A 22,830-nucleotide genomic window follows, 5' to 3' on the forward strand; every position below is an offset into this window, starting at 1 on the left:
GATGATGGAGTGCTGCCACCTGGTGGCTGTCAACAGCACAGTACCCTCCTCCAGTGTCTGGCCTGGGGGCAATCTTCCCCCACACCCCACCTGTCCCTGAGGGCATTCATTCCTCTGGAATCAGGGTGGCTGGGCTCCTGGCACCCTTGAGACCCCCAGCCAGACTATGCATGCCTGGGGAGCTTAGCTCAGGCCGGGGTGCTCATCTGGGCTTTGAAACTTGTTTTGATGCACAGCCATGACAGCTGCTCCTGGATAGCCCTCAAAGCCTTGCACATTGTAGCAGCTGCCCCAGCCAAGGGCAGTCTGGACTTGGGAATCCTTGGAGGCTCCTTCTAGTTCAGTAAGAGCACCTTTCAAATTCAAGATTTGGGTTCCCCTGATTGAGAGGATTGCACTACTCTCACAGCACCCCAACATCACACAGGGCTGAGGAATGGTGGCCCTGTGGGCAGCACGCAGCACATTTAACTGGGCTTGGGACTGGAGTAAACCTTCATGGGCCCGTCAGGGGGATGCATGGGATCCTAGTGCTTCCAAACCAGAAGGATCACCCAAATATGGTCTTCCAGGATACCTGGGCCCAAGATAACAGCCTGTCGAACCTCAAGGACTGGGGCCATCAATTTAGATGCAGGGTGAAGGCTGCAGTCACCTGGCTAGGTATGCTGGTAACAGGTAAGGCTAGAGGAGGGAGCCTCCATCTCTGAGGAGCTGGCTCATACCCTCACGTTCACAGGAACCCTCAGCTTCATGTTCATAGGAAAGGTCATGCTGGTGTTGACAACAGATGCTGTGGGCCACAGCACACATGGGAGAGAGCCTTGAGCAGCTTCGAAAGGTAACTCTAGGCACCAGCAGTGTGGGACAGGTTCGAGTGCCCTTCCGGCCACTGGGAAGTCAATCTGAGGCTGCTAGAGGGCTGGCTCCTGTTAATGCCTGGCCGTGGCTCCCCTAGGGAAGACGCTTCCACCCAGCCTTTGCTGAGCTGGGTGCACATAATTAAGAGCTTCCCAGATCCTATTTTGGGGATGCTCACCTGGAAGTGCTTTCCAGGCCGGATGTCAAAAGGGTCTAATTAGGGTACTCAGGACTGCTGCTCAGGTGTGAGAACACCAGCATCTCCCTGATGCCGCAAGGGCTCTGGAGGTGAGGCCAGTTTCTTAACCAACTTTGGCAGATCTGATCTGTGACACACTCTCCACCCCAGCTCTGGGAGCTTGGGCCCTCATTTGTGAGGTTCCCAAGCCTTCCTCTGCAGAAACCCAGGCTTGGGGCTTCTGCATTTGCCTCCACCTCTCCCTAGCCAGAGCTGTGATTAGGCTCAGCTTCTCCAAGGCATTACCCTACAGGCCAGGGTGAGGACCTCCTGAATATTTTCTATTTCTTAAGGCCCTGCCTGAAAAGAGGAAAACGTGACCATCCACAAAAGCAAGTCTAGCTTCAAAAGCAAACTGCAGAGAAAAGGCCACCCTAACTGCACGCCCAATCTGTGGAGCTCAAGCACTCAGTTTGGCCAGATGGGCGATGTGAGCACCCCATCACATCACCTGGTCCCAAGAACAGCCTGAGATCCAGGCACACTTCCTGACCTGGTCAGGCATGGTCTTCTGGGTCAAAATGATATTCTCTGCCCTGTAAAGGAGTGCTGAGGAGGAAAAATACCCACTCAAAACAGAAAACTCTGCAATGCCCCCAGGACCTCCTTCTCAGCTGAGAAGATGGAGTACTACGAGGGGGTAGATGACCTCCTCAGGTCCTCCACTGCAGCAGAAGGTGGACCAGCTATCATTTGTATCACGGCCAAAAGCAGGGGGGATCTGCCCTGCAGAGCAGAGCAGTGACAACTCTACACTCCAGCATGTGTGGAATGAAGTCTGTGCAAACTGGACAGGCACAGGCGCTCATGGTCACTTTGGTCTTAGCAGAAAAGCTACTGTTTCCATGATTTCCATGAAGAGTTTTAAGACATGTTAAACTTTATTTTTTTGAGACGGAGTTTCACTCTTGTTGCCCAGGCTAGAGAGCAACGGCGCGATCTCCAGCTCACCACAACCTCTGCCTCCTGGGTTCAAGTGACTCTCCTGCCTCAGCCTCCTGAGCAGCTGGGATTAGAGGCCACCACACCCAGCTAATTTTGTATTGTTAGTAGAGATGGGGTTTCTCCATGTTGGTCAGGGTGGTCTTGAATTCCCAACCTCAGGTGATCCGCCTGCCTCAGCCTTCCAAAGTGCTGGGATTACAGGCGTGATCCACTGCGCCTGGCTAAAACATGTTAAACTCTTGAACTTAAAAATCTGAACATGTCAAGACCAGCCTGGGCAACAGAGTGAGGCCCCATATCTGCAAACATTAAAAAATTAGCCTGCATGGTGGTGTGTGCTTGTAGTCCCAGCTACTTGGAACACTAAAGCGGGAGGATTGCGTGAGCCCAGAAGGTCGAGGCTGCAGTCTCCCTAGTAGCTGAGATTATAGGCGTACGCCAACACATCTGTCTAATTTTTTTGTATTTTTGATAGAGATGGGGTTTCACCATGTTGGCCAGACCGATCTCAAACTCCTGACTTCAGGCAATCCACCAGCCTTGGCCTCCCAAAGCGCTGGGATTATAGGCGAGTCACCACACCTGGCCAACCCTGCCTTAAAAAATAGTAATAATAAATAAATAAATAAATAAATAAATAAATAAATAAATCTGAACCTGAATGGGGGCAACAAATAAACCAATTTCATCACCAGGCTTGACTGACTCAGACATGCTTGACCCACCTACCCACCCAAGAATAAAGAGACACAGGACACCCATTTCTCAAGGTATTTCTTTTGTAAAGGAGCCAGATTTGGCAACTAGACTGAAAATCTTCCAAAATTCTGTACAAATGTGTAATATACAAATATACACAAGGCTTTTGCCAATAAAAGACATCACAACAAATGACAGAGGTGGCTTTGGTGTCACATACCACCTACAGCATCTCAAACCCCTAGGAATGTGAGGGGCTGATGGACCACAACATAGGCTACACATGTAAACACGCTACATTACACTATGTACACTGAAGTATAAAAAACCCACTGTCCTCTCCGGTCTGTTCACAAGCCCTCTGGCAGGAAGGAAGGCCATTCACCAGACAACCCACATAAGGGGAACTTTTTTAAGGTGGGAGGGAGAACCCTGCAGAATGAAGTGGTTCACCCTAAGATCTATTAATAGCACAAGGCATGCCCTTAAAGAAACAGACAGTAAGAGCGAATCCAGGAGAAGATGGACCACTTCTTGTGCTCCTTGTCATCTCTCTCTCTCTCTCTCTCACTCCATCTCAGTGAACCGGGCAAACATGGCTTTCCGGACAGCATCTTTGTAGGAATCGGCACCCGACAAACCATACGCGCTGCCTTTGGCTCCTAGGCCAGCTCCCTTTAGCCGAACTTGAGCCTGGGGAAGCACAGAGACTGTCAGCTGGCAGGTGGGGTATGGGCTGTTCCACCTCTCACCATGCCCACTCCTTACCCAACAGGACCACCCACCAGGAGACAGAAGAGATGAAACTATATGAAGACAAGGATTTCTCCAGAAGAGGCCAGGAGCAAGTGTAAGGACTGGAGAAATAAAACGGGCTATGGAACACAGGCAGATGAAGCAAATCACCCACCCCTCAATGCTTGCTCAGCAAGCATCCATGCCTAGGAAAGGGTCCCAAAGTACTCCTCTGAAGCGTGGGAAAGGCCTGGTAATTACAGGCACAGATTACACAGGACAGCTCGATGTCAGCAGAACTCACATAAACAGGATGAACATGGTCTACAAGAGTCTGACCTAAGCTGTGCTCCCAGGACAGAGCAGGGGCAATGACGGGTGGAGCTCCTGCCTAGAAAGTCAGTGGGTAGGGGCCTCTGATCCCAAGATATGATGCCTCAATGTGGGCTCTGATCAATTTAAAGATTTCTTATCATGGGTGAAAACCCTACTAAATTTTCTTTTTTTTTTTGAGACAGAGTCTCGCTGTTGCCCAGGCTGGAGTGCAGTGGCGTGATCTCGCCTCACTGCAACCTCCTCCTGCCAGGTTCAAGCAATTCTCCTGCCTCAGCCTCCTGAGTAGCTAGGATTACAGGTAAACGATGGCACGCCCGGCTACTTTTTTGTATTTTAGTAGAGATGGGGTTTCACCGTGTTGCCCAGGCTGGTCTCAAACTCCTGGGCTCAGGCAATCCATCTGCCTTGCTCTCCCAAAGTGCTGGGATTACAGGTGTGAGCTCATGCCTGTAATCTGCCCCTTCATGCTAAAGTAAAGCTGCTCCTGGGTCCCAGGCTCTATGAGTGCTCTGATCTCATCTCTGGAACCAGCCTGTAAGCCTGGCAAACATCAAGTCCTGACCCTACTGCTTACCTCAATGGGAGCTGTAATGCCTTGGCACTTTCGTCCCAAGCCAGAGCCTTCCCGCCAGCCCATGGCCTGCAGCATCTTGTTGCCAATGTTACTGTGGTCAATGCCATCTTTGGTGGGTTGCTCGTAATTCCTGCCAGTGGCAAACACACAGTTACTTAAAACAGCCAGGGCCCCAGCTTACGAACTGGAAAATGTGCACATCACATACACAGTGCCAGCATCAAACTGCTTCTTGCGCTTGGGCTCTGGAGGTTCTGGAATGCCGTACTTCTCCCGTCTTTCTGCAGCTCGGTCTCGGTATTTCATCTATGGGAGAAAAAACACTGCTGGAAATGTTCACAGACCTCAACCTGTAACTGTCTAATGCACCTCTTCAAAACTATCCCCTCAAGTATTTTTTTTTTTTTTTTTTGAGACGGAGTCTGGCTCTGTTGCTCAGGCTGGAGTGCAGTTGCCGGATCTCAGCTCACTGCAAGCTCTGCCTCCCGGGTTCCCGCCATTCTCCTGCCTCAGCCTCCTGAGTAGCTGGGACTACAGGCGCCCGCCACCTCGCCCGGCTAGATTTTGTATTTTTTAGTAGAGACGGGGTTTCACCGTGTTAGCCAGGATGGTCTCGATCTCCTGACCTCGTGATCCGCCCGTCTCGGCCTCCCAAAGTGCTGGGATTACAGGCTTGAGCCACCGCGCCCGGCCTTTTTTGTATTTTTTTAGTAGAGACGGGGTTTCACCATGTTAGCCAGAATGGTCTCGATCTCCTGACCTAGTGATCCGCCATCTCAGCCTCCCAAAGTGCTGGGATTACAGGCGTTAGCCACTGCGCCCGGCACCCCCTCAAGTATTTTTAAGTCTGGAGAATGCTTTATGAGACTGCTCTGAAATACCAAATTCCCTTGTTCCCCTCATCATACCTAGTCACATCTAAAATGTTAAATTTGTAGATATGAATTGTGTGGAACCAGGGGCAGAACTATGTCTCCAACAAGCAGTTTTATTTAATTAGCCACCCTGTCAAGCTCTTCAACCAGCCCACTGGGCAGTGGGTACAGCCTGCGAAGAGGAAGGCAGAGTTGCCCATTCTCCTCAGCGTTTGGACAGGTATACCTCCAATATTTGGAAAGGCTTATCTCCAACATCAAGGAGGCTTCCAGAGACCTGTTCAGTAGTCCCTGGGGAGGTGGAATCGGGAAGGATGGGGGGAGAAGAAAAGCAAAAGCCTTAACTACAGACACGTCAGAATTATCTCGGGGTGGGAGATTTCTAACCCACTTGCTCACTTCTAACCCACAGGACTGTATTTGCATTTAAATCCCTGCCCACATGGCTGCCAACCTGCCCCAACCACCAGCACTAACTACTTGCCCACTACTGTGTTACAGGCTTCACTTTTTTTTTTTTTTTGAGACGGAGTCTCGCTCTGTCGCCCAGGCTGGAGTGCAGTGGCCGGATCTCAGCTCACTGCAAGCTCTGCCTCCCGGGTTTACGCCATTCTCCTGTCTCAGCCTCCTGAGTAGCTGGGACTACAGGCGCTCACCAACTCGCCCGGCTAATTTTTATTTTTATTTTTTTGGTACAGACGGGGTTTCATCGGGTTAGCCAGGATGGTCTCGATCTCCTGACCTCGTGATCCGCCCGTCTCGGCCTCCCAGAGTGCTGGGATTACAGGCTTGAGCCACCGCGCCCGGCCCAGGCTTCACTTTTGCCTTTGTTCCCAGATCTGCTCACTATGCCCTGCCCATCCTTCCTTTCATATCACCTGCAATAACCTCATGTCCTGCTGTCCCTTGGGATTAATCTGAAGCCCCCTTCATTGCCCATGAAGGCTTCTCCAGCCAGGCCAAACTAGACCACTCTCTCCATAACAAAATCCAATGTATTGAAGCAGCAAGCTCTGACATTCAAGACCTGTGAACAGTCTCGGCAGTGTGCTTCTGCCTTGTGAACCCTTATGATGAAGGGACAACGTGAGGTGCAGAAGGCACACAGAGCCTGGGTCTAGGCTATATGAACTACAATGGTCAGATGACAAGGATGTGACAAATCCTTCTACCCTCCCCCTGGGATCTGGAACTAAAGGCTACAAATAAAACCTAAAGGCGATTATCCCAATATCCTCTTCCTTGTGGCAGTTTCCCATTCACCTCTCTCTCCCTTAGCTCCAAGGCTTCCAGCTCCTGCTCGCTCAGCCTGGATCGTCGGTAGATATCCATGTTTTGCTATATAAAAGATTTGAAAGACACAGTAAGGACTCAGACCATCTTAATTTGAAATGTCATAATATTAGTAACATCTACTGTATTTTAAAAGCCAAAGCCCAAACAATACACAATCACATAAAAACTATAGTCTGATGTGTGTGGAGCTGCCAGACTCCCTCCACCGTCATCGGGAACAGCTTTCTGTAAGGCCATCATTAGACAGCAAGTATATTTGGAACTGTCAGGACTGTTAGGGCACTCAAATTGTCTCACTGCCTCCTCTCGCCCCCTTAGATCAGCTCAGAGAAGCATGGCCACCTTGTGAAGGTCTGAGAGTTGCTGGTGCCTAACTAGGGCATCTTTGTTCGGGAACTGGCGCCGGCAGAGCAGACAGGCCATCTTCTTCCAGTCAGCTAGCTTCTCTTCCTCACTCTCAAGTCTTTCCACCAGCTCCTCCTCATTGTCACTGTCACCACTGTAAGCAGCAACCAGACCCCTCTGGGGACAAAAGGAAGGCAGGTCACTGGAAATGTACAATAGAAAGATGGCGATGGCTATGTACCTGGATAAAGTAATGCCTCATCCGAAATGTTAACAAATCCTCATTACTGTATGTCACGCTTTAGTAGTGAATCACATTTTGTCAACTGCGTGCAGTAGTCAGGTCCTTGAGAGTGCTAGCCTGACAGCCTCTTGGTACCAACCTTCTTGGAGTCTAAGAAATGGATTCCTGGGTGACTACCTTCTTTTTCTTTTGAGATGGAGTCTCGCTCTTTTGCCCAGGCTGGAGTGCAGTGGCGTAATCTCGGCTCACTGCAACCTCCATCTCCCAAGTTCAAGTGATTGAAGTGTCTCAGCCTCCCAAGTAGCTGGGATTACAGGCGCCTGCCACCACCCCTGGCTAATTTTTTGCATTTTTAGTAGAGATGGGGTTTCACCACGTTGGTCAGGCTGGTTTCGAGCTCCTGACCTCAAATGATCCGCCTGCCTTGGCCTCCCAAAGTGCTGGGATCACAGGTGTGAGCCACCGCGCCCAGCCTCTTTTTTTAAATAAGACAGGGTCTTGCTCACTGCCCAGGCTGGAGTGCAATGGTATGATCCCCCAAAAGTGCAGTGGCTCACTGCAGCCTTGATCACCTGGGCTCAAGCAATTCTTTTTTTTTTTTTTTTTTTTTGAGACGGAGTCTCGCTCTGTCGCCCAGGCTGGAGTGCAGTGGCCAGATCTCAGCTCACTGCAAGCTCCGCCTCCCGCGTTCCCGCCATTCTCCTGCCTCAGCTTCCCGAGTAGCTGGGACTACAGGCGCCGCCACCTCGCCCAGCTAATTTTTTGTATTTTTAGTAGAAACGGGGTTTCACCATGTTAGCCAGGATGGTCTCGATCTCCTGACCTCATGATCCGCCCGCCTCGGCCTCCCAAAGTGCTGGGATTACAGGCTTGAGCCACCGCGCCCGGCTCAAGCAATTCTCTTACCTCAGCCTCCCAAGTAGCTAGGATTACAGATGCATGCCACCACACCCAGTTAATTTGTTTCTAATTTTTAGTATAGACGAGTCTTGCAATGTTGCCTAGAATGAGTGACTATTTTCAAACCACTGACCACACATAAAAATCCCAAATACAACATATCAGAATAATAGCCCACCCAGACCAGTATCTATCTAGTAAAACAAGCTTTTTCTTGTCTTAATTTTCTCTTTCTAAACCATTAAAACTCTCTACTCACAGATGCAATGAAACTTAATTAACTGAGCTTAGGAATTGAAGCTTCTTTTGTCGCTCCATCTCATCTGCTGTCACAGAAAACAAAGCCCCGAACATGGAATCTATGTGCAGAAACTGCTCCAATACCCACCAACAGCAATCACATTCAGTTTTAAGTAGGAATCTCATTAGCCAAGATGCAGCTGAGCCTTAAAGTGAAACACAAACCACAGAAACGGTCTTTAAAACACTGGTGGTACTCCCTTACTTTGAGGGGATTCTCCTCATCTCCGTTTCGCACCAATTCTGGGATGAGCTGCTGCCTTTCAGCTAAGGCTCCCTGGGAAACAGAGGACAAGCCATGAGCCTCAAGTTTTAGGTAAGTTCCCATCATGACATACTGGCTATGCCTGCTATTACCTTCTTCTCAAAGAGAGCAAAACCAGCGTCTGCTGCAGCAGATTCTCTCCTTTCTTCTTCCCTCAAGGAACTGACAGGCTGAAAGCTATTTTTAAAGTTTTCTTTCTGCTTATTCAAACTCTTAGCCCAGCGTTCCATGTCTTTGGCGATCTAACGTCAAACAACAAACACCAACGAAAACACATTTAGTCCCCTGTGCCATGAGAATGAGCCATTAAGGATCTTATCTCAACTATATACCCTGTTACTCTTACTTCCACCTACAAATATTTCCATTAGATGCTATCACATATAACCAAAGTCATTCATAAATACTGCTTGAAAAGCTTTGAGATTTCCAGGGCTTTTTTCCCTAAGTACACAGGCTAACTGACAGTCAAGATATGGTAACAATAAAAAACTGCAAAATGCTCTAAGAACTTAGTATGAATAAAACGTGGAGCCCAATTTTTAAAAATCCAAGTAATACTGACATAAATGCTACAACCCCCAAACCAAGAGTTCAGCCCACTACCTCAATGAGAGAAAGATGGGTCATGTTCTGACCTGCTGGGCTGTTTTGCTCTTGGGTTTCTCCTTCTTCTCTTTCCCCTCTTTTGCAGGAGGCAGGCCTGTCTGCTGGTGGGAGCTAGACTCTGCAGCTGGCACGTAGGTCTCCTTCTCTCCATCCCAGTAAAGGTACTGCTGGGTTAAGGAATTATAGTAGTACTAGAAAACAACAAAGAAAAAACAATTAATGCAGACTTTCCGCTACGTCAGTCGATTAAATAAATATTTCGTTAAAAAAAAAAGATCCCAGAAAGGACCCTTGGCACACCTTGGTATAAGTAAACATGATGAACCACCTAGTGAAGAGGTGTGACACTGCTAGAATAAAAATAGAATATGGTTTATTTAAAAAGTTTAGTTCCCAGCCAGGCGCAGTGGCTCATGCCTGTAATCCTAGCACTTTGGGAGGTGGTGGTGGGAGGATCACCTGAGGTCAGGAGTTCGAGACCAGCCTGGCCAACATGGTGAAAACTCATTTCTACTAAAAATACAAAAATCAGCTGGGTATGACGGCACGCCTGTAATCCCAGCTACTCAGGAGGCTGAGGCAAGAAAATAGCTTGAACCTGGGAGATGGGGGTGGCAGTGAGCCAAGATCGCACCACTGCACTCCAGCCTGGGCAACAGAGTAAGACTCCGTCTCAAAAAAATAAAAATAAAAAAAGTCTAGTTCCCATTAATCTAATCCCTGGGCCTAACTAGAGGGCACCCAAAGAGCAATTTGTCTCACTCTGTTCCACAGACTGTTTACATAAACCAGGCAGCCAGAACACGTGGGCATGTCATGGAGTTCAGACATCTGCCATGACAACAGCTTATCACTGGGCCCATGCACGTAGAATCCTTTGGATACCAGGCAACCACACACAGGGTATAAACACTAGCTCAGAGGTGGAAGGAGGTGCTGGTGAAGGGACCCAAGCTCAACAGGAATTGCAACAGAGGAGAGGTGTCACATATCCTCTTCCTCTCCTTTATTTTCCAGTCGCTCACTCTATCTACTCAACAGAGACCCAGGAGACAGTGTCTGTCTCTTCTGGGTAAGGTGGAGTGGCTAATAGACACAACTTCTAAGGCCACCAAAGAGAACTGACAGGGAAATAAATGGCCAGGCTTCACAAATGAGAGAAGTGGAAGAGGCATGCAGAGGCTTGGCCTGCTTAGGTAGGTCGCACATGCTTCACACTTCACTCTCTCAGAAACCATAACCTATCAAGTTCCTGTTAAAAATACTTATTTTACTGTTCTATATATACAGCTCCCGCTCATAAATATTTATGGGGTATTCAAGTTGTTTTTCCCTTTTAAAAGTTATATATGCCACCAAAAATAAAACATCACTCCATACATCTGCTAAATTCTACCCTCAAGAATACACAGGGAGCCAAAGGATGCAGGACACAAAAGGTCATCTATTGTCTGACTCCACTTATATGAAATGTCAAGGACAGACGGCTGGGTGCGGTAGCTCATGCCTGTAATCCCGGCACTCTGGGGGCCGAGGTAGGTGGATCACATAAGGTCAGGAGTTCGAGACTAGCCTGGCAAACAAGGCGAAACCCTGTATCGACTACAAAAATTAGCTGGGTGTGGTGGGCGCTTGTAATCCCAGCTACCAGCTACTCAGGAGATTGAGGCAGGAACACTGCTTGAACCCAGGAGGCGGAGGCTGCAGTAAGCCAAGTTTGTGCCACAAAAAAAAAAAAAAAAAAAAAAGGAAATCCGTAGAGACAGAGAGTAGATTAGTAGTTACAGGAGGGGAGCACAGAATGGGGAGTGTTTAACAGGTACAGGGTTTCTTCTTGGAGTGATGAAAATGTTCTGAGATTACACAGTGGTAACAGTTACACAACACTGTGAATATACTAAGAGCCACTGATTTGTACACTCTAAAAAGTTAAAATAGTGAATTTAATAGGGAGAAAAAGTACGATTTAAAATTTCTAGCTGGGTCTTTCCATAAATTGTAACTTGATAAAACAATCTATGGCAACAGAAATCAAAATAGTGGTTATTGAAGACAGAGGTTACTGACCAGCAACGGGCATGGGGATTAGGCGGGCTGGGAATAAGTGGGTGGTATATGTACACATGTAATATACTAATGTATATACATGTAAACATTCAAAGAATTGCACATTTCTGTTTTGTGTATTTTTCTGTGTGTATACTATACCTCAAAACATTTTTTAACCCTAAAATTAAAACTTACAATCTCCAAATAAAAACTACATTTTGGTGGCTTTGAAGAAGTTAAAACTAATTTGAGTCATATATTCTTCTGCAGGAAATATTTCATTTTAAGCCTCATAAATGCACTAAGCAAAACTAAAATACTTCTAGTGAAACTGAAGAGGAAAGCAGCACATTTACTTGCGAGTTGGGGTCATAATAGAGCCCTGTTGTCGGATCATAGTAATATCCTGAAGATTCATCATACTGGTAAGTGGACGTGTCAGGTACTGCTGCAAAAACAAAATCCAGCATATAGTCATTCCAGGTAAGAAAATGGCTTTATTTCAAATTCTAAGCCAGTGAGATGCAGCAGGCCTAATGTTTCTTCTCTGTCTCACATCCCCAAGTGTCCCTCTGAAACCCGCAAAGGGAGAACTCTCATTAAACAAAGACAACAACTAGGACCTTCCAACTGTCAACAGCCCCATGAGGTTTGGCTTACCATATTTGGTACCAGGAACTACACCAGTAGGGGAAGCGGCTGGGGCCTGTGTACTTGTGCTAGTGCTAGGCTGTGCTTCCTCAGTCTGGAAAGAACAGCAGCTTCAATATAATTTCAACTGTAAAGCCTTTTAAGAGAGCTAAATCACTGCAATCATCCAGAAGGAAGGGCTCCCCTGACAGACACATTGTAGCAATAATCTAAGGCAATCCCTCAGCAAAACACATGTTGACAACTTTCCTGGTTTTTCAAGACGGAGTCTTGCTCTGTTGTCCAAACTGGACTGCAGTGGCGCAATCTTGGCTCACTGCAACCTCCGTCTCCGGGGTTCAAGCAATTCTCCTGCCTCAGCCTCCCGAGTAGCTGGGATTACAGGCGTGTGCCACCACGCCCAGCTAATTTTTGTATTTTTAGTAGAGACGGGGTTTCACCACGTTGGCCAGGCTGGTCTTGAACTCCTGACTCTGTGATCCGCCCGCCTTGGCCTCCCAAAGTGCTGGGATTACAGGCGTGAGCCACCGCGCCCAGCGACAACTTACTTTTTTTTTTTTTTGAGACGGAGTCTCGCTCTGTTGCCCAGGCTGGAGTGCAGTGGCACCATCTTGGCTCACTGCAAGCTCTGCCTCCCAGGTTCATGCCATTCTCCTGCCTCAGCCTCCCGAGTAGCTGGGACTACAGGCGCCTGCCACCACGCCCGGCTAATGTTTTTTTTATTTTTTGTAGAGACGGGGTTTCACCACGTTAGCCAGGATGGTCTCCATCTCCTAACCTTGTGATCCACCCGCCTCGGCCTCCCAAAGTGCTGGGATTACAGGCGCAAGCTACCGTGCCCGGCCCCGGCGACAGCTTTCTAAAGGTCAAGTTGAAGCATGCATACAGTATAAATACACAGTTGAAATTTTATATTTAAAATATATATGCACATATATATCATAAAGTTAATACTTTAAGCCAACTGAAAGAAATAAGGTTGAAGTGTGTATTACTCAATCCTGGCTCATATAACAGGAAAGGGTAATACTTGTACAGCAAAACAAAATTTCCCCATCAGCCACGAGTTCTGTATATAGGACAACAGGATTACCGGAGAGCCAGGTGGATTGGCGGTTTGATTATACAGCTGAGGACTCTGGGACACTACAGCCGCTGAGGTGGTGGTCACTGCTGTGCCTGATGATAAACACAAGGGTTAGGGAAAGCCAAGGCACTGAACGCCAACACAAACATCTTTATTTGTAATGCCCAATCTAGCCTTCTTCTGTCATTGTATGTCAGTTTTTCATAAGCTAATTCCCACCAAGTACCCTGGAATCTATAATATTATCATTTTCTTATAATTCTACTAGATGTGATACACAAAGTTAAGGATTCTGTATCATGGCTAAGAAAAGAGAAGAGGCCGGGCGCGGTGGCTCACACCTGTAATCCCAGCAATTTGGGAGGCTGAGGCGAGCGGATCACGAAGTCAGGAGATCGAGACCATCCTGGCTAACATGGTGAAACCCCGTTTCTACTAAAAATACAAAAAATTAGCCAGGCGTGGTGGCAGGCGCCTGTAGTTGCTACTCGGGAGGCTGAGGCAGGAGAATAGCGTGGACCCGGGAGGTGGAGCTTGCAGTGAGCCGAGATCACACCACTGCACTCCAGCCTGGGCGACAGAGTGAGACTCTGTCTCAAAAAAAAAAAAAAAAAAAAAAAAAAAAGGAGAAGAAAGGATCTATATCTGCTTTGGGGTTGAGAAAGATTTAACTCACAAGTCTTCTAAAATCCTGATACAAAAATTAAAGCCAAGGCTTCTTAGAGTGGCTCTTCTGATTGATGCCTGAGCACCAGACTCCAGGGCCACATCCTCTCTGCTCACCTGAACTTGTGGGCACCCATGACTCCTAACACAGAGAAGGGAAATACAGAGTTGAATTCCAAGAATTTAAACTCATCACAGCATGGTCTCTAAGACCTTGTATTAACTCTTGGTGTACACATATAACCGTAATCTTCCCCAGAACCTTGGGTACATGACGACAGCCCTGAATATGCCCCCTACATTCTTCTTTTTTTTTTTTTTCCCCCTGAGATGGAGTCTCACTCTGTCGCCCAGGCCGGAGTGCAGTGGCGCAATTTCAGCTTACTGCAATCTCTGCCGCTTGGGTTCAAGCAATTCTCTCGTCTCAGCCTCCCGAGTAGCTGGGATTATAGGCGCCTGCCACCGTGCCTGGCTAATTTTTGTAGTTTTAGTTGAGATGGGGTTTCACCATGTTGGCTAGGCTGGTCTTGAACTCCTGACCTCGTGATCCACCTGCCTTGGCTTCCCAAAGTGCTAGGATCACCGGAGTGAGCCACCGTGCCCGGCCATGCCCCCTACAATCTTACAGAAAAATGGGCTTGTAGCTTTTGGTCCAGTTAGGACATTTAATCGTATTTCTTCAACCATAAGTGCTTAAACAAAAGTTAAAAGGGAGATGAAGTTTACTACCTGATGCAGATGATGCATCAGATTCCAATCCTCCAGCTTGTTGTTGATAAAACTGCTGATAATCCTGTGAGTACTGAAGAAAAGTCCACCATTAAAGCTGCTATTCTCAGACACACTCTGAAAGACTATAAGGTGGATGCTGCTAAAATCTACCTACCTGGGCATATTGGGCATAGCCATCTTGACCTGGCTGCAGATAACTGTAGTCAACACTGCCTCCTTCACCACTTTGAGACTACAAAACGTCAAAGTGAGACAAAGACAAATTTAGTGGGCATTAAAGAAAAAAATTCAGAAGTCCCTAAAAATAAGCTCGTATTGCTGGGCGCAGTGGCTCATGACTATAATCCCCAGCAGTTTGGGAGGCTTAGGTGGGTGGACCACCTGAGGTCAGGAGTTCAAGACTGGCCTGGCCAACGTGGTGAAATCCTGTATCTACTAAAATACAAAAATTAGCCAGGTGTGGTGGCAGGGGCCTGTAGTCCCAGGTACTCAAGAGGCTGAGACAGAAGAATTGCTTGAACCTGGAAGGTGGAGCTTGTGGGTGAGCCAAGATCACACCATTGCACTCCAGCCTGGGTGACAAGAGTGATACTCCGTCTTGAAAAAAAAAAATAGGCCGGGCACGGTGGCTCAAGCCTGTAATCCCAGCACTTACTTTTGGGAAAGGCGGGCCCGAAGACCGGGCGGATCACCCGAGGTCAGGAGATCGAGACAATCCTGGCTAACACGCGCGCGTGAAACGCCCGTTCTCTACCTAAAAAAATACAAAAAGGTCTAGCCGCGGCGAGGTGGCCGGGCGCCTGTATCCCAGCCTACTCGGGAGGCTGAGGCAGGAGAATGGCGTAAATACGCCGAGAAGGCGGAAGCCTTGGGCAGTGAGCCTGAGATCTGGCCAGCTGCAGCTCCAGCCTGGGCGATCAGAGCCGAGAAACTTTCCGTCTCAAAAAAATAAATAAATAATAATAAATAAAATAAAATAAAAGTAATAAGATAAATACCAATAAAATAATAAATAAATATAATAAAAGAGAGCGCGTATCGCGAGTACCACCACAGGAGAGGTCATGTCTATGAATCTGGGCACCACCACCACACTATCTTGAGCAAAAAGATCCTCGATCTTACCTGAGTAGATGACCACTGAGCAGCAGCAATAGCTGTACTAGCTACAGAGAAGGCGCTGACGCGGTTACCATCTGAGAGGACCAAGTCTCTGAAACCACAAAGATCCAATCATGTGATTCTATCTCAGTATTCCCACAATTAGTGCCCCTACACCACCAAGGAAACTGATTCACTCCACCCTTTGTCAGATCTCAAATGCCAGCAAGGCCACATTTCATAGGAGGAGGGCTCTTCATGGGGAAATTCCTCAGTAAGCAAGTGGCCCTGTAGTATCATTGTTCTATCTTGTAACCTGCCATCTAATAAAGCATTTTTTTCGATGTGCAATTATACCAAAAAAGGGAAATTTACAGTGCTAGAGTTATGCACTATATACATGAAATTATTAGCACACTGTTCTGGAACGAATGCATTATTTCTGGATGGGTTAGCATTATACTGCTGCAGTTTGCAAAGCATGTGTTCTCAACCCATCTGCCATGCTTGCCTTTCTCCTGATCTGAAACCATTTCAGGCAACTTCATCAAGTGATTATAGAGGACAGGAGGGAATAATCACTAAAAGAAGACAAACGTGTCCCTCCTGGCCTTGGCAATCAGGGAAGATCACAGTGTCTCAACATACTTGGGGTACAGGCTTGACGTTCAGTTAGCACATTGTACAGACGTGCAGATGCAGTAGTTTGAAATAAGGACAATGAAGCCACTCACTTTCTGGCACTTTTGGCAAAATCAACCCCAATAGTTTTGCCATCAATTTTCAAAGGAGGATGGAGACTCTGTAGTATCTGAAGCAGCTGAGAAGCATCCTGAAGAAGAATGTGAAGAAAAAATTTTGTAATGTAATTAAAAATCTCTCCCTACCATCTACCCCATTCAAAGAAATAGTTTTCTATCAAAAAAAAAAAAAAGTAATTAATTCCTTATTGTGTTTGCAGATATGAAACCTCAAGAAAGGAATATCTCTCTTTCCTCTAAGATGTAAAGGTTTCCCGTATTACCAAAAGAGCAAATGCTAAACCAATCTAAAACAAAGTACATCTAGCACTTTGGGAGGCCGAGGTGAGCAGATCACTTCAAGTCAGGAGTTCGAGACCAGCCTGGCCAACATGGCGAATACCTGTCTCTACTAAAAATACAAAAGTTAGCTGGGCGTAGTGGTGGGGATGTGTAATCCCAGCTACTCAGGAGGCTGAGGGAGGAGAATCGCTTGAACTCTGGAGGGAGAGGTTGCAGTGATCCGAGATGGTGCCACTGTACTCCAGCCTGGGAGACAGAGACTCCATCCCAAAAAAGAACAACAAAAAAACTAAGTACAAAGGACTAAACTGTGGCTCAAAAAATTCTGCCAGTTGCATATACTGAAGTCATCAGTTCTGTAATTTAGCAGTGCAAAAACTGTCATTATGGAGCCTTGCATCTTGGGCTTCAGGAGCCTCAGACATAGTTTCAAAACTGGATGAACCACATTTGCCCCCTTAAAGCTCTTTTTTTTTTTTTGAGACAGAGTCTCGCTCTGTGCCCAGGCTGACTGCAGTGGCCGGATCTCAGCTCACTGCAAGCTCCGCTTCCCGGGTTTACGCCATTCTCCTGCCCTCAGCCTCAGTAGCTGGGACTACAGAGCGCCCGCACCTCGCCCGGCTAGTTTTTTTGTATTTTTTAGTAGGAGACGGGTTTCACCGTGTTAGCCAGGATGGTCTCGTCTCCTGACCCTCGCGATCCGCCCGTCTCGGCCTGCCAAGGTGCTGGAAATTACAGGCTTGAGCCACTGCGCCCGGCCAGCTGTTCTTTTAAAAGGAAAGAATTGATGAGAACCTCACCATTGCAGAAGACAGCTGCACAAATGCGAAGCCTCTGTTCTGCTGGGTCTGTTTGTCTTTTATGAGGCGGATGTTATTGACTGCTAAAGACGCGTAAGGAGACAGTGCTGTCATGATGGAATCCACCACAGTGTGCGGAGCTATGTTCCGAAGAATGATCGCTAGGGGTAAATGAGACAAATGACATACACATGCATTCCCACCACCAATGCACCAATGTTTTCCAAGACAGGGTCAAGTACAAACCAATAAATCCATTTGGGACGTTCCTAGTGTATTTTCTACCCTGACATGGAGAAGATTCTAAAAATCCAATCTTTTAAGGGACAACCCAAAGCTGCTGCTGCTCCTTAAAAAAGGGTAGGAGAAGAGAAATTTCCAACTGAGGTCAATTTTTTTTTTTTTTTGAGACGGAGTCTCGCTCTGTTGCCCAGGCTGAAGTGCAGTGGTGCAATCTCAGCTCACTGCAGGCTCCGCCTCCTGGGTTCACCCCATTGTCCTGCCTCAGCCTCCCAAGTAGCTGGGATTACAGGTGCGTGCCATCACATCATCACATCTGGCTAATTTTTTGTACTTTTAGTACAGACAGGGTTTCACCATGTTAGCCAGGATGGTCTCGATTTCCTGACAACTGAGGTCAATTTTTAACATGAAGATCAAAAGATCATGTATGAACTTACTATCACAGTAGTAATCCACAGACTGAACCGACTCTGTGGTTCCAGGAGGCACTTCCTGTTCAGAGTCTAGAAGGGAAAGTGACCCAATTAAAGACAAACAACTAATGTATTTTCACCAAAGAAATACATTAAAAACCCCACAAGTTTTTATTTTAACCAAACAAAACAATCATTTTTTAATTAAAAAAAAATTTTTTTTATTATTTTTTTTTGAGACGGAGTCTCGCTCTGTTGCCCAGGCTAGAGTGCAGTGGCCAGATCTCAGCTCATTGCAAGTTCTGCCTCCTGGGTTTACGCCATTCTCCTGCCTCAGCCTCCCGAGTAGCTGGGACTACAGGTGCCCGCCACCTCGCCCAGCTAGTTTTTTTGTATTTTTTTAGTACAGACAGGGTTTCACCATGTTAACCAGGATGGTCTCGATCTCCCGACCGCGTGATCCGCCCGTCTTAGCCTCCCAAAGTGCTGGGATTACAAGCTTGAGCCACTGTGCCCGGCCCATTTTTTTTCTTTTTTAAGCATTTGTGCCTATAGTAAAACCTCATTAATTGTCACATGGTTAACACAGAATGCAAACTTTGGGCCACAGTGGGACTGACACTACCCTGCACTAAAGAAAGGCAGATCCAGAATGCAAACCAGGTGAGCAGACTTAATTCTAGAAAACAAAAGAACTTTTTGTGCTCTCACAATCATGAGCAGCATTACCTAACCTAAGGGTAAAGATTTAAAGAAATCAGACAAGTTGTTTAAGTACACTAAAATCTATACTTTTCCTCAAGCTCACAGTTAACAACCCTATCTGTCAGATTTTTGTTTTGGTTTTTGGGAGGCAGGGTCTTGTTTGGTGCCCAGGCTGGAGTGCACTGGTATGACCATAGCTCACTGCAGCCTTCAACTCCTGGACTCAAGCAATCCTCTCACCTAAGCCTCCTGAGTAGCTAGGACTACAAGTGTGTGCCACCACACCCAGATAATTTAAAATTTCTTTTTTTTTTTGTAGAGGCAGGGTCTTGCTATCTCTTGCCAGGCTGGTATTGAACTAATATCTCAAGTGATCTTCCCACCTTGGCCTTGCAAAGTGGTGGGGTTACATTGAGCCACCGCTTCCTGTCCCAGTTAGTCAGGTTTTAATGCATATTGCAAACAGCTGAATCCAGTCTTACCAAACTTGTCTGCTCCACATCGGAAGCATTTTAGTCTTTTCCTGAAATTGTTAAGGCAGCACTGAAAAAAAAAGTTTTATCTGTAATTATTTCTCACATTAGGCCAGGCTTTCTAGTAACAATAACAGTGGGGCCACGGGGTAGGTCCCAGTAACTAACAGAAAAGCAGAAAGTCTCGTGTAGCTGAGACATGGGGACATAATCTAAAAATTCAGAATGTAACACTGTTAAAATCTCCCAAGAAAAACAAAATTAGTTGTATGCTGAAGAAGAATCCCATTATTATCAAGCCGAGGAAAGGGTTCAGTTAATTTGAAAACTCTACAGCAAGCCACTGGTGAAGTTCTTCCTTGTATCAACAGAGCACTATACATCCCATCCTACAAAAACAAACACAAGGTAAACTAACCACTGTCTAGTCCCCCACTGGACAGGGGACAGAGTTTGAGCACTCTCAAAATATCAGTGTCAACATTCAAGTTCAAAATGGTAAACCTTATATAACTTTAGCAGGGTTCTCAACTATTTTGGTTAATACAGTTAAGAGACTATGCCAAAAACTGAGAGCTCTAGAATTCAATACACAGTAACATGACACATACCTAAAATCTTAATCACTGGGCTTAGAACCTGCATCTTTTTTGTTGTCTTTTTTGTTTTTTTGAGACAGAGTCTCACTCTGTCACCCAGGCTAGAGTGCAGTGGCGCGATCTTGGCTCATTGCATCCTCTGCCTTCCATGTTCGAGAGATTCTCCTGCCTCAGCCTCCAAGTAGCTGGGATTACAGGCACGCACCATGATGCCTGGCTAATTTTTGTATTTTCAGTAGAGACGGGGTTTTGCCATGTTGGCCACGCTGGTCTCGAACTCCTGGCCTCAAGCAATCCACCTGCCTTGGCTTCCCAAAGTGCTGGAATTACAGGCGTGAGCCACTATGCCCGGCAGAACATGCATCTTAATAAACGAAACCTCTAGTTCTATCATCTAATACCAGTGTAGGAGGACCCACGGAAAGTTACAAACCATGAATATTACTGGTGACTGAGTCCTAATTTCCTTGTTTGGACAGTCAAATAAATAAACAGAAAAAACAGCAATATCCTAAAGGAGTTTTGTCTATTTGGGAAGAACATATGCTTACCTTGTTACAAAGCCAATCTTCAAACTTAGGTCTGGGATTGCTATAATGCATTGCAATGTGCTTTCCTTGAATCACCAACTTTTTCTGTAAGAAAAGAAGTAATTAGTTATTCCCATTGTGAGGAACATGTGTCCATTTTCCCAGGGCAGAGCACACTTCGGAAAAATCAGTGCTCTGGAATTAAATGGACAACATACGGGGAGGACCAACCACCGCCACCTATACTCTGCCCATCCAATCCTTCAGATAGGCAGTAAGAGAATGGGATGCGGAGTAAAGGTAAACGGAGTCAGGGAGTGCTGAGAAAGCTGTCAAACACTAAACGCTGACTTGCACCAGGCGGTGTCTCCAGCAGAGACAGAAGTCCTAACATTCAGCATTGACAGGCTGCCTGAGTGTGACAGTCTACTTCAAAAAGCAGAAGACACAATTCTCTCAGTTCTGAGATTGTCTCCTACTTTTGCCCTTAGCATGGTGTCCTTGGGCTTCGCTTCACCTTTCCCCAGTCCCCCATCCTTATGCAAAGTAAAAGCCTTTACATTTCTCCTTCACCAACCCCACTCCCCGACCTTCTGCTTCAAGATGTGTCCTTTGGGGGGAAAGGGAGGGGAACTCATTTTTAAAGGGAATCTGGTTACAATTCTTTCTCAGGAGGGACTATTCTGAATGCCACCAACTCTAAAACAGCTAAATGAGATTTTTTTTTTCCTGTCAACTGCAACCATATCATGTCCTAGGTGACAGACGTGTTTTTCACTAAAATGGATGGTACTCTCTTCAAGGTGAGTAACCAGGAGGCCAGTGAAGTTTCTTCAGGGGGGTAGGAAAAGGTCATAAATGCATATACCTTCTCATCCTTCAAGTCAACCATGTGACTACAAGGACTTAATTTTAAAAGGTCAAAATTCTGAGCTGAATCAGTCTAGCCGAGAGTATACCTAGCACCTACCCCTAAAGAGCCTTCATTTAACAGGAGTATCTTTTCTTTTTCTTGGGGGTGGGGGGATCGAGGGTGAGGGTGGTTTGACACTATCAGAAGAGAAGGCGGTTAGAGATCCAGATTTTAAAAAGGAGTCTAACCCCTCTAAACATACATACTGTTGAGCAATTTGATTCTTGCAAATCCTGGAAGATTTAAGACATGCTGTGAATTTTGTCTCTGCAATATCTAAAGGCAAGACTGCATGTCTGGCCAGGAGAGAAAAAGCTGAAGGGCCATCCACTCACTGTGATATACAGAAGCAAAAATAAAAAAGCTGGGAGATATGTCAATAGATCATCCCACTAGGAGGGATGAGTGCTGGGAGACTCCAAACTACCAGTGAGTCCCTAATCCTACTGGCCTTTTATTTCTGGAGTGAATTTGAACTGTAATATGTCATACAGTAACATAGCTTTGTATACATTAAAATTGTGGAGACTTTTAAATGTCTTACAGGTTTTAGTTCTTAGGAGTTTTAAACTCCTAGGTTAGTCATTCTGACATATCCACTACATCAAACAATGCTATGTCAAGAAAGCAGACTCACATGAACCTTGTGTATGTTCTGGATGTACTAGGATGGTATCTACAGTATGAAATGAATGAAGCTCTGCTTTTTATAAATCAGGTTGTGATTTCTGGATTAGGAAAATGAGAAGCTTAAAAACTTTAACAAATCAGTCAATCAAAGTGATACCCTCATTAGTGAGGCTTGTTATAAATGGTAATATTACCAATCAAAGAATAAAACTCTTATTCATGGATTCATAGATGACTCAAATCACAGAATGCTGCAGAAAAGCAAGATAATGAGTCAAGCAAACATCCCAGAATGCACTTGGTTAAAGGCATTCAATAATGTGCCTTGGAGTTCTTGCAAAAAATGTTATTTAAGTGTCAAGCACTGAACATTATCTTGACAAACTGAAGAACACTTCAGTTAATACTACCTCGAAGAACCATCAATGACTTGCCTTGAACAGACTATAAAAGGCATTCTCAGGGAGATTAGAATGTTAATGCCACTCTAACTAGATTAGACAGCAGCAGGACACCACTCCCAGGCTAATCTCATCAGACTTATTGTTCATAAATTCCACTAGGTCCTTAAATATTCCCTGAAGACCCGTCTGAGCAGCTATGCCTCCAGGAGGCTTTGTGGTCTTCAGGCAGAAATAAGGAATTACTTATAAAAATGCTTGCCACAGACTTTCATCATGTTCTCTTCACTGTCAAATGGAGAGTTTGATATACTAAGCTTACTCTCAATGGACATAATGAATAGGAATATAACCAAGTAGAAAAAAAGGGAAACATTAAGATGTTTTAGTGATTACCAGACAGGTATTCAGTAGGTAACAAAGCCCTGCCAGCCAGGTAGGTAGCCATGTTTAAAGGCAGAACAAATTCTACAATGAAGTCCTTGGAACTGTACTTATTCTAGTAACGTCAATTTTAATATATACAAAGCTTTTTTTTTTTTTTTTTTTTTTTAAAGTCACTCCTTTGGAAC

At 46.0% G+C, this 22,830-nt stretch overlaps 1 protein-coding gene across 3 annotated transcripts in view; it reads right to left on the minus strand.

The window, feature by feature from the left end:
* Window positions 1–2,801: 2,801 nt before the first annotated feature.
* The window catches only part of RBM5 (RNA binding motif protein 5), a 30,852-nt gene continuing 10,823 nt past the window's right edge, over window positions 2,802–22,830 (minus strand). For 2 of the 3 annotated variants that reach the window (XM_017868033.1, XM_017868034.1), the window contains exons 7-25: window positions 20,336–20,419; window positions 19,195–19,255; window positions 18,032–18,097; window positions 17,352–17,512; window positions 16,243–16,340; window positions 15,533–15,620; window positions 14,562–14,639; window positions 14,405–14,477; window positions 13,016–13,101; window positions 11,932–12,016; window positions 11,628–11,719; window positions 9,252–9,413; window positions 8,706–8,855; window positions 8,554–8,625; window positions 6,902–7,081; window positions 6,527–6,601; window positions 4,597–4,694; window positions 4,389–4,518; window positions 2,802–3,436 (exon numbers count right to left, since the gene is read on the minus strand). In XM_017868033.1, coding sequence (XP_017723522.1) covers window positions 3,311–3,436; window positions 4,389–4,518; window positions 4,597–4,694; window positions 6,527–6,601; window positions 6,902–7,081; window positions 8,554–8,625; window positions 8,706–8,855; window positions 9,252–9,413; window positions 11,628–11,719; window positions 11,932–12,016; window positions 13,016–13,101; window positions 14,405–14,477; window positions 14,562–14,639; window positions 15,533–15,620; window positions 16,243–16,340; window positions 17,352–17,512; window positions 18,032–18,097; window positions 19,195–19,255; window positions 20,336–20,419 — 1,965 coding nt within the window. In that variant the 3' untranslated portion in view covers window positions 2,802–3,310. The remainder of the gene's footprint in view (window positions 3,437–4,388; window positions 4,519–4,596; window positions 4,695–6,526; window positions 6,602–6,901; window positions 7,082–8,553; window positions 8,626–8,705; window positions 8,856–9,251; window positions 9,414–11,627; window positions 11,720–11,931; window positions 12,017–13,015; window positions 13,102–14,404; window positions 14,478–14,561; window positions 14,640–15,532; window positions 15,621–16,242; window positions 16,341–17,351; window positions 17,513–18,031; window positions 18,098–19,194; window positions 19,256–20,335; window positions 20,420–22,830) is intronic. The other variant, XM_017868035.1, reaches the window with a different exon arrangement.

The sequence above is a fragment of the Rhinopithecus bieti genome, unplaced genomic scaffold (genome assembly GCF_001698545.2).
Source record: "Rhinopithecus bieti isolate Rb0 unplaced genomic scaffold, ASM169854v2 scaffold_3875, whole genome shotgun sequence".
In the NCBI taxonomy this organism is placed as follows: Eukaryota; Metazoa; Chordata; class Mammalia; order Primates; family Cercopithecidae; genus Rhinopithecus; species Rhinopithecus bieti.